The sequence below is a fragment of the Delphinus delphis genome, chromosome 2, assembly GCF_949987515.2.
Source record: "Delphinus delphis chromosome 2, mDelDel1.2, whole genome shotgun sequence".
Classification (NCBI taxonomy): domain Eukaryota; kingdom Metazoa; phylum Chordata; class Mammalia; order Artiodactyla; family Delphinidae; genus Delphinus; species Delphinus delphis.
Window position 1 is genome coordinate 5,748,183 of NC_082684.1, and position 12,192 is coordinate 5,760,374.

Below are 12,192 nucleotides of genomic sequence, written 5' to 3' on the forward strand. Positions count from 1 at the left end.
ACACAAGGCCAATTATTTGTAAAACAAAAGACCACCCATAGGGAGTGGCACATGCCCACTTTTTTCTACTTTTATATGCATTTCAACATTTTCATAAGACAACGTTTAAAAACAATCTTTCTCAGTCTCTGAAAAACTGAATATATCTACCAAGTCTTTTCTATAAATCACTAACGAACACCTATTTAAACTGGGGAAGGCAATTAAAGAGGAAAATGGAAGAAACTATAGCATGTTCTGTCTAAAAGAAAGCACAAGTTATTTTCTGTAATTAGCCAATTTGTAAGGAGAAAGATAAGGAGAAAGCACAGTAGACCAGAGAGAGGGAAAAATTGCTAGTTTGGTTAACCAGGATAAAGAACTAAGCTAAATATTCATTAATTTCATTCACTGCAAAGAACTTAAAAGTTTTTCATTTGTTAGTTGCACCTAGCTAATAAGATTTGTGAAAGGACTATGATACAATATTTGATACAATTATACGCTGAATGTGATTTGTTGTATTTGGGACACTTTGCAAATCAAATTAAACCTTGAAAAAACCTCATTTCAAGTCTTATCCTTATTCATTCCTTAAATATTTGGTTTGATTTGAATAATGCTAATTTAAATAATACCGCTGAGAGGCATAAGCACAGCCAAGCAACACAGATGGCAGCAAGAAAGGACGTTCAGCCAGGCCCTAGGGTCTAGTCCCAGATTTTCCATAACCAGCTGTGTAACCGGGGGCAAATTATTCCATCTCCTAGAGGCAGCTTTCTCATCTGTAAAATGGGCACAATAATACCTACCTCAAAGGGTTGTGGAGAGGTAAAAATGAGCTAATACATACAAAGTATCTATTGCAAAGGCCTGCACCCACCCAGTTAATAAATGGTAGCTACAAGAATGATTATGACTATCAGGGTTAAGTGTTAATATAGCAGAGGCTACTTAAAGACAACCTGCAGGGCTTCCCCTGGTGGCGCAGTGGTTGAGAGTCCGCCTGCCGATGCAGGGGACACGGGTTCGTGCCCCGGTCCGGGAAGATCCCACGTGCCGCGGAGCGGCTGGGCCCGTGAGCCATGGCCGCTGAGCCTGCGTGTCCGGAGCCTGTGCTCCGCAACGGGAGAGGCCACAACAGTGAGAGGCCCGCGTACCGCAAAAAAAAAACCAGAAAAACAAAACAAACAAACAAAAAAAGGCAACCTGCAGTCAGCTTTCAACACCAGTTGCAGAGACTAAATTCTGAGACCAGATTTTGATGTCCTGGAACAACAGGACTGTCTTGCTTGTCAGCATCTCCAGCTGAAGGTTTTTGCTTATATTTATTCACTCTCCGATCTGTTAATTAATGGGGTTCTTAATATAAAGAACAGAAAAGTTTGCAAAAGGTGCATTCAAGTTTTTTAAAAGGTAAGCTGCCAAAGACAGTCTGAACTCCCAAGCAAAATCGAAAATGAGAAACAGGAACTCTTGCTGGTTAATGCATAGCGAAGCAGACCAGCCCCACATACATGGGACAATGAGTATATTTTAACCTATGTTTTACACTGAAATCCTGTAACACTCCCCTAGCACTGAAATGGAAATTAGCCGTGCATGTCTACAATGGATCTATTATGAATTTAACTCCACACGATGATTCCTTCTCTTCTTTTTTTAAAAAAATTTATTTTTGGCTGCATTGGGTCTTCATTGCTGCTGCACGCAGGCTTTCTCTAGCTGTGGCGAGCGGGGGCTGCTCTTTGTTGCGGTGCGCGGGCTTCTCATTGCAGGAACTTCTCTTGTTGTGGAGCACGGGCTCTTCAGTAGTTGTGGCACGTGGGCTCAGTAGTTGTGGCTTGTGGGCTCTAGAGCGCAGGCTCAGTAGTTGTGGTGCACGGGCTTAGTTGCTCTGCGGCAAGTGGGATCTTCCCAGACCAGGGATCGAACCCGTGTCCCCTGCATTGGCAGGCACGTTCTTAACCCCTGCGCCACCAGGGAAGCCCCTCCTTGTCTTCTTGAGAACACACATGAGCACGCTCCAGCCTCCGGACATTTGCTCTGAGCTCTGCTATTGACCTTGGTGCAGTGAAGATCAGCTTCAGTGGTAAGAAAGGAGTCATTTTAAAACACAAATTCCTTCTGCTTATTAAAGAATACACACCAAAGAGCGTTTAGAAATGAAGTAAAAGTATAAAAAAGAAAAAAAAATCATCATCCTCCCACTCAGAAAAAAAGAAAGATAACTCTTGGTATACTTCTCTCCATTCTTCTTTGCATAGATTTTGTCTATTTAGTTGAAAAATACAACATATCCAGTTTTATATCCTGATTCTGCCTTTTAATATAATACACAAGCATCTTTCCTGTTGTTACCGGGAACACAAACATTTTTAAAGATTACATGGCTTTCCATCATACGAGGATCCACAGTTTTCTGGCCACGCCCCTATTGCTTGCTTTTGCTTAACTGTTTCCTACACAATTTTTCTCCAATATACGTAATTCTGCAAGGAACTCCCTTGTTCCTCACACGTTTTTCTGTATTTACACTCAGAATAGCAAAAAAATGGTGTCTGTTCACTGCACTCTGTGCCCCCAGTCCAACCACAACACTGAAAAAACTTTAATATCGGCAAGAATTTTAAGAATACAGGCCTCCAGAAGCTATTTGATTCTCCTTTCTCCACTGTACGGTAGCCCAAGTTCAGTATAATTAGAACACCCCAAATCTTCCTATCTGAAAGTAAATCCCACCCAAACAAAGCAAACTTTGCAGGCTGAGGTTCTCTATGGTCGAGATGCATGACAAGGCAACAAGTTCTTCATATGTTTTTTTTTTTTTAATAACAAAAGCAAAGGAAAAGGAGAATAGCAATCCTAAAACCCAGGGCAGTATCGCTGGGTTAAAAAGAGACGGAAAATTAGCACAAAAAGCCAATCCCGGGCACAGAAAAGGGTTACCAAGAAAAGGTAGCGTCTGAGACATGACTCTGTCTCCATAAACTGTGTGTCCACAGGCCTCGCACTTTACAGGGTTGGCCACAATCTTTCCTCTGTTTCAGGAGGCCTCGAACTTGATCTGTTAGTGAATTATCTTCATGAGACTGCAGTTCTCACTGGTGCACTAGGTTAGTCATATGAAGAATGATGATAAAGTAAGTGAAAGTTTAGATGTCAGAACACCTTTCTTCATAAGTGGAGTACCGTCGTGAAAAGGATAAGAGTTATTATCCGTGGTCTCCCAGGCAATGACTAAGGCCAGTGAGTGGACACTGCAGTCTAATGGTTCAGGATGGCTGCAGAGGGGACGTTGTGCTCGCCACGCACTTCCTTTAAGCTGACCCACACGGACGCTCACTGCCTTCCGAGGCAGCCTGTTTCTCTGTGGCACAGCCGTCCCTGTCCCTGGGCAAACGGCACAAAGATGTGCACCAGAAGCTCGAAACCCTGAGCCCTAAGCTTCTGACAATTAACCTTGGGGGAAAAAATCATGTGATATTTAAAAATTAGAATGCCACGTGTCCAGGCTACTTCAAGCCTGTGTTAGGATGGCAATCCCAAAGAATGGCAAATGATAATAATAATGCGGCCTTCTAAGAACCAAAGGAGGCTTGTCTCAAAGCTGTCTTGTCTGAATATCCCCTAACTAAGCCACGGCTATGGAGTGCCAGCTGCCCAGATAGGGGTGTACATACCGTGCCAACATGGCACTGTCTGAAAGAGAAGCAGCGACCCAGGGCTTCTTATGGAATCACTCCCCCTTCTCCCCTCTGCTCCCACCACCCTCTAACTGCATATGAAGTAGGGGGGCCCACAGCCCACTGAATTCAGGGCACGCCGCTCACCAGCTCTCTTACAATCTTTTTTCTGTTTCTTGGTGTGACTTTGGCTCTCGTGCTTTGGTTTATTTTCACTTTTGAAAATAATGTTATAAAGAAACATCAGATCTAACTATGAAAAAAAGTTAAAAGTTTCCAAAATTCAAACTTTACTCTCGATCAAGAAAATAAGACTCCTGGGCAGTCCCCTGGTATTATTTTTCCCCCTCCTTTTTCTAAAAATAGAAGTTTTAGAAGCCTGGAGTTGGATATAAAGCAGCGACTTCAAATGTACCCTTTAGGATAGGTAGTCATCAGATTTATTTTTGGAAAGCCGAGTAGGTCAAGAATACCTAGAATAACCTGGTTTCTATTTAAAACACCCTAATTGCTTTGTAACTTAGGAGAAAAAGATTATTTAAAAAGATTATTCAAAATGTAGACATCGCCCAGTGTGTATATCTCACATGGAGCTGGTGATAGTTATCCTGAAGGACAAGGAAATAGATTTCTTTCCATAAACGTGTGAAAATGTATCCAAGACCAGAGAAAAAACTAACATATGCAACATCAAGACAGTACCCTCTCCTGACTCCAAGGAAAAGATGGTAACTGTGAAATAATTTGTTAAATCCAAACAAAATAAGAAAGTTAATTTTAAGGGGACATTTACATGCCGCAGACTCAAAATGTTTTAACTAAAGGAATTTTACAGCCAAGATGAATTCTGTTTCCTAGAGTTAGCCATGAGGAAAAGCCGTTCTGGCAAAAGATGAGCAATGCATACTGGTTGGAAGCAGACGTCAGGGCACTAACTAGGAGAGAAGCTTTTACGAGGCGTTTTATTTCCAAAATTGTAAGAAGAGGGTCACTACAAAGTTATTTAAAGCACAAATATTGCTTTTTGTTTTGTTCCCAGGCACCACTGGGAAATGAAATGGTGATCTAAATGTGCCAGAAATCCACTATTTATAGGTATAGAATTCTGTTGTAGGCTATGCTCTTCTGGACAAAAGAAAAAGGGATTTTAAAAAACCAGGAGGCTTTGCCCCAAATGAGCTTACTCGCTAGAAGGCGGAGGGAAAGTTGGTGATGAGCTTCAGGGTTCTGAGCAAATCAGGGAGGGGCCTGCCCGCCTCTGGGTCCCAGTCCTCAACTCAGAGCTTCACATGTGGCATGTGATCAAGTAAGTGTTTGCTGCGCTGAACTGGACAACAGTGTGAACTGAGGACAGGCTTCCCTGGTGGTCCAGTGGTTAAGCATCCACCTGCCAATGCAGGGGACACAGGTTCGAGCCCTGGTCTGGGAAGATCCCACATGCCGCAGAGCAACTAAGCCTGTGCGCCACAACTAGTGAGCCTGTGCTCTAGAGCCTGCGAGCCACAACTACTGAGCCCGAGTGCCACAACTACTGAAGCCCACACGCCTACAGCCCATGCTCCACAGCAAGAGAAACCACCGCAATGAGAAGCCCGCGCACCGCAATGAAGACCCAACACAGCCAAAGAACTAAATAAATAAAATAAAAATCTTTAAACTGAGGACAGAGAAAGAGATGAGAGTCGCCAAAAGTTTCTAGGTGAAACAGCCTCCACAGGGGCCCAAAGAATCGTGTTTGCTTTGGCTTTCGGTTTTGTTTTGCAAGCTCTCTCTATCCCAGAGAGTCTGGATAAATGACAGTTCTCTGGTCCACTGCGGACATTCCTTCCTTGACTCAACCAGCATTTACGGGTCACCTACAACTGTGCACCACTGGGCTACAGTTCACCAACGTCCAGCCAAAAAATACTATCACACTTTGTGTGATGATTTCAACAATCCTAAGGCTGCTTCACTGTTTTTCTAAGCTTGGGTTCTCTGTCAATATTAAGAGAGCAACATATTTGCTGGAGCAAGAATCTGCAATGAGCTACCATATGATCCATCAATTCCCCTCCTGGGCATATATCCAGAGAAAACCTTAATTCAAAAAGATACGTGCACCCCTATGTTCACTGCAGCACTATTTACAATAGCCAAGACGTGCAAGCAACCTAACTGTCCATCAACAGAGGAGTGGATAAAGAAGATGTGGTATATATATAAATGGAATACTACTCAGTCATGAAAAAGGAATGAACTAATACCATTTTCAGCAATATGGATGGACCTAGAGATTATCATACTAAGTGAAGTAAGCCAAACAAGGATGAATATCATATGATATCACTGCTATGTGGAATCTAAAAAAAAAAAAGATACAAATGAACTTATTTACAAAATAGAAATAGACCCACAGACATAGAAAACAAACTTATGGTTACCTAAGGGGAAAGGAGAGGGAGGGATAAATTAGGAGGTTGGAATTAACATAGACTCACTACTGTATATAAAATAGATAACCAACAAGGACCTACTGTATAGCACAGGGAACTATATTCAATATTTTATAATAACCTATAAGGGGAAAGAATCTGAAAGAAACAGATATATAGGTATGGATAACTGAATCACTCTGCTGTACACCTGAAACTAACACAACACTAAATCAACTATACTTCAATCAAATTAACAAACAAGGATACTCAGAATGAAAGAAAACAAGAAGAACGTGCCACGAGCACCATTCCCGTGAGTCTCGAATGCCCACCTTTGGTAGGTCCTTTCCTGTTGAGCACGGCCTGCTGCTCCTCGGTGATGTTCAGCCGCCGAACCACATCGGCCAGAGCCGACTTGAGCAGCTGGATGTCGTCTTCCTGCATCTGGACTTTCTGCTCCAGGGAGGCGATGCGGTCTGTCACCTCCATGCTACTGGCGGCAGAAGCGCTGTCATCTAGACCGAGGGAAAGGGGCAAATGAGTCTCAGCTGCTCCCCAGAGAAACCAGACTAAGAAACACACACCAACACGTTGCTATTATGTAACACAACAACATTTAAAAGCTGGAGACCACGGCTTGTAGGCAGAACTCATGCGAAATCTTTTTTTTTCTTTTTTTAAAATATTTATTTATTTATTTATATTTTGGCTGCGTTGGGTCTTCATTGCCGTGCGCAGGCTTTCTCTAGTTGCGGCGAGCAGGGGCTGCTCTTCATTGCTGTGCGCGGGCTTCTCATTGCGGTGGCTTCTCTTGTTTTGGAACATGGGCTCTAGGAGCGCAGGCTTCGGTAGTCGTGGCACGTGGGCTCAGTAGTTGTGGCTCGCGGGCTCTAGAGTGCAGACTCAGTAGTTGTGGCGCACGGGCTTAGTTGCTCCAGGGCATGTGGGATCTTCCTGGATCAGGGCTCGAACCTGTGTCCCTGCATTGGCAGGCGGATTCTTAACCACTGCGCCACTAGGGAAGTCCCCGTGTGAAATCTTTTAAAATTACGAAGAACTGTACTGCTTCATTCTGCTACCATCTTTTCATTCTCTAGGTTTGTGCTTTTCATGTTTTTTTTTAAACTGTGGTTTTAATTTTCATGATATGTTTGTAGATTCAGGCCATTTTCTTTTCCGTGATATCAGAGAACCTCAGAACTAGAGTGGATATTAGAATACATGTACTACAACTTCCCACACATGGCAGAAATTGACTGCATGGTCTCCTAGTTTTTGTTCCAGTGATGCTGACAGTTTGTGCAGATAATCACAGGGCCATACTATCTTCCAGTCAAGACTCTTAAGGACAAAGCAATAGGAGTGGTCAAATCTGTTTGGTAAGCACACCCTTACAGCTAGAGTGATCATAGTTTCTTATCTAGAGGCACTAACTCCCAGGCCCTTACCAAGGTCTACCAGGGCCCTTCATGATCTTCCTTACCTCTCCAACCTCATTTTACATCCTTCTGCCCCTCTCTTCCCATGCTCCAGCCACACTGCCCTTTCTCTCCTACTTTAGGGATTTGGTATCTGCTGTTGCCTTTGCCGGAAGCATTTCTCAACCAGATTTTTTTCATGACCAAGTTCTGTTCTTTCGGTCTCAACTCACATGGAAGTTTTTCAGAGAACCTTGCTAATAACCTTCCTTTAAGTTGTTCCTTTCAGTCATGTCTACCTTATTTCTTTCTTTCATAGCATCACTATGACCTAGAATCATCTTGCTTGTTTGCTTCCTGTCTATGTCTCCCAATTAACATGTAAGCATCATGGAGTCGCTTCTGCTTCCGGGCATGAGAAACCCCTATTGGACAGCACCCGCTGCAGAAAGTAATTGTTAAGCCTGGAAATTATACAAATAACAGCAGAAGTACTGGAGCGTGGACACAAGCATATAGACTCTGGTGGGAGTTTGCACTCACCTGGTAGAAGGGAGATGGGGAACTATACAAGTAAACTCCCTTTTTCACGGCTTTGAGCCCAGGGCTAAATGTTGTATACAATGGGGGTGAGGACACACTCAGAAAACCCTGTTGCCTTTTTGTCCTTAAAAAATAAAAAAGTGAAGTCTGAAAACCATGAACACTAAAAAGAGTGGGGAAATCCCAGAAGGAAAAAAAAAAAACTAGAGAGGGGATCCCCAAACTCTACCTCTTTATATCTCTGACTGACCTGTGAATCACACATGCATGGAATAGACTCAAAGCAGAGCTTGCAGTTCAAGCCCAATTAAAGTATCCACTGAAACAAACAATACTTGTCAGAGAAAAACTACTAGAATACAGAATCTCCATAACTTAACATTCACAATGTCCAGGATATAATCCAAAATTAGTAACATACTAAGCATCCAGAAATGGAACACATTCTCAAGAGAAAAGAAAATAAATTGAGTCCAACTCCAAAATGAACAAACATTGGAACTAACAGATAAGGAATTTAAAATGGCTATCAAGACTATCCTCTATATGTAAAATCAGTGTTTTTTTCAATGAATGAAATTTCAGAGAGAAGTGGGAAGTATTGGCAGAAAGACAGAAATGAAAAATGAACTTAATGGAAATTCAAGAACCGAAAAATATAATTTATGACAACAAAAAATTCACTAAATGGAATTAACAGACATGACAGATGAAAAACCAAGCAAATCTGAAGACAGATCAATCAGAAGTATCCAAGGTGAAGAACACAGAGGGAAAAAATTAACAGAGCCCTGGGGACTTGTTAAGACTATCTCAAACAGTCCAACATACATTTAATTGGAATATAAAAAGAGAAAGAGCAGGACAGAAAAAAATATCTGAAAAATAATGGCCTCAAACATCCCAAGTTCAATAAAGGAAAGAAATGTAAAATTACAAAATGCTAAGCAAAAAGCAAGCAAAATAAACACAAAAAAGACCACCTCAAGGTCTATCATAATCATACTGTTGAAAACCAAAGATAAAGTACGCATCCTGAAAGCAGCAAGAGAAAAACAACATATATAACTATACAGGGAACAATAATCTGATTAATAGCTGGTTGTCATAAACCATGGAGACTAGAAGACAGTGAAGCAACATCTTTAAAGTACTGGATGAAAAAAACTCAATCCAGAATTCTATATCCTGCAAAAATATCCTCCAAGAATGAAGGCAAATTAAGGCATTTTCAGATGAATGAAAACTGAAAGAATTTATTGCCAGTAGATCTGCATTACAAGAAGTTAAAGGAAGTTCTTCAGAATAAAGGGAAATTACATAAAATGGAAACTCAGACCCTCAGAAAAGAATGAAGAGCACTGGAAATGATAAATATTTGAAGGAGCTCAAGACTTTTTCTTTTTGCATTTTCCTTTTTCTTCTTCCTTTGAGAATTTCAGCGGGGGGGGGGAAGCAAGACTCAACTATATGCTGACCACAAGACACACACTTTATATTTTTTTATTTTTTATTTATTTATTTTTTTGCGGTACACGGGCCTCTCACTGTTGTGGCCTCTCCCGTTGCGGAGCACAGGCTCCGGATGCGCAGGCTCAGCGGCCATGGCTCATGGGCCCGGCCGCTCTGTGGCATGTGGGATCTCCCCGGACTGGGGCACGAACCCGTGTCCCCTGCATCGGCAGGCAGGCTCTTGACAACTGCACCACCAGGGAAGCCCAAGACACACACTTTAAATGCAAAGACACAGATAGACTGAAAGTAAATGAATGGAGAAAAAGATATAGCATGCAAATAGTAAGCATAAGAAGGCTGGAGTAGCAATATTAATATCAGATAAAATAGATGTCAAATAAAATGTATTACCAGCTATAAAGAAGGACATTTCGTAATGAAAAAAGTATTAACTTATCAGAAAGGCAATGAAAAATATGCCCAATAACAGAGCTTTAAAATACATGAAACTCCATTTGCAGCAACATAGATGGACCTAGAGTTTATCATACTAAGTGAAGTAAGTCAGATAAATATCATATATCACTTACATGTGGAATCTAAAAATAGTGATACAAATGAACTTATTTACAAAACAAACAGACTCACAGACTTCGAAAATAAACTTATGGTTACCAAAGGGGAAATCGGGAGGGGGATAAATTAGGAGATTGGGATTAACATATACAAACTACTATGCATAATGAATAAAACAGATAATCAGCAAGGACCTACTGTATAGCACAGGGGACTCTACTCAATATTCTATAATAACTGACTATTAAAAAGAATCTGAAAAAAGAATGGATATATGTGTATGTATAAATGAATCACTTTGCTGTATACCTGAAACTAACACAACATTGTAAATCAACTATACTCCAATATAAAATTTAAAAATTGAATTAAAAAAATTAGTAAGTAAAATACATGAAACAAAAATTGACAGAATTAAAGTGAGAAATAGACAATTCCACAGTTATTCCTCAAGATTTTAACACCCCTTTCTCAGCAACTGACGGAACAACTAATTTAAAAAATCAGTAAAGACAGACGATCTGAATAACATTATAAACCACTTTGACTAAATTGATATGTATAAGAAACTACAGCCAATGATAGCAGTGTACATGGTACATTTACCAAGACACGTCATATTCTGGGCCATGAAACAGACCTGAATAAACCTAAAGATTGAAAGAGTATGTTCTCTGACCACAGTGACAATAAATTAGAAATCAAAAACAATAAGAGAACAAGGAAACACCCCCAAATTTTGGAAATTAAACAACACACTTCTATATAATCATTAGGTAAAAGAAGACATCACAGGAGAAAATAGAAAAAATTTTAAGTTGAATGATAATGAAAATATAACATATCAAAATGTATGAGTTGCAGGTAAAGCAGGTCTTTGAGGAAAATTAATAGCTTTAAAATCTCTATTAGAAAAGGAGAGTATTCGCAAATCAATGATTCTCAGCTATCACATTAAGTAACTAGAAAAAGAAGAGCAAATTAAACCCAAATCAAGCAAAAGAAAGGGAAAGAGTAAAGAGCAGAAATCAATGGAATAAAACATGAACAAGCAATGAAGAAAATCAATGAACTCAAAGGCTGGTTCTCTAAAACATCAATAAAGTGTAAGCTCCATGAAAGCAGGGATCTTTTTTGCTGGTTCACTGCTCTATGTTTCCAATATGTAACACAGAGTAAGAACTCAATAAATATTTGGTAAATGAATGAATAAATGTGTAAATGGGTATCTTTTATGAAACATACATCAAATTAGTTTCTGGGGATGGAAAGATGACTGATTCACCGTCCTTTAGAAGCTCTCTCTGTGGTGGAGAAGACAAATGTCCCCAAATCCCTAAAACAATGTGATAAGTTATATAATTGAGAAATATACAGAGTGATAAATGAACACAGAGAAGAAATATTAATGGTATTTGGAAAAACAGAAGAAAGTAGGGGGTTGGCCATGAAAGATAAAAACATTTACAAGGTGGAAAAGCAAGAAGACTCCTTTGTCCTTTTGGACCACCTCCTAGAGAAATGGAAATAAAAACAAAAATAAACAAATGGGACCTAATGAAATGCTTTTGCACAGCAAAGGAAACCATAAACAAGACGAAAAGACAACCCTCAGAATGGGAGGAAATATTTGCAAACACAGCAACTGACAAAGGATTAATCTCCAAAATATACAAGCAGCTCATGCAGCTCAATATCAAAAATACAAACAACCCAATCCAAAAATGGGCAGAAGACGTATATAGACATTTCTCCAAAGAAGATATACAGATTGCCCACAAACACATGAAAGGATGCTCAACATCACTAATCATTAGAGAAATGCAAATCAAAACTACAATGAGGTATCACCTCACACTAGTCAGAATGGCCATCGTCAAAAAATCTACAAACAATAAATGCTGGAGAGGGTGTGGAGAAAAGAGAACCCTCTTGCACTCTTGGTGGGAATGTAAATTGATACAGCCACTGTACAGAACAGTATGCAGGTGCCTTAAAAAACTAAAAATAGAACTACCATATGACCCAGCAATCCCACTACTGGGCATATACCCTGAGAAAACCATAATTCAAAAAGAGTCATGTACCACAATGTTCACTGCAGCACTATTTACAATA

The 12,192-nt window shown here is 40.3% G+C and overlaps 1 protein-coding gene across 2 annotated transcripts in view; it reads right to left on the reverse strand.

Annotated features, from left to right (window-relative positions):
- Window positions 1–12,192, reverse strand: part of EML1 (EMAP like 1) — a 145,088-nt gene that overhangs the window by 78,271 nt on the left and 54,625 nt on the right. For both annotated transcript variants that reach the window (XM_060003929.1, XM_060003930.1), the window contains exon 2: window positions 6,415–6,597. In XM_060003929.1, the coding sequence (XP_059859912.1) occupies window positions 6,415–6,597 (183 nt within the window). The remainder of the gene's footprint in view (window positions 1–6,414; window positions 6,598–12,192) is intronic.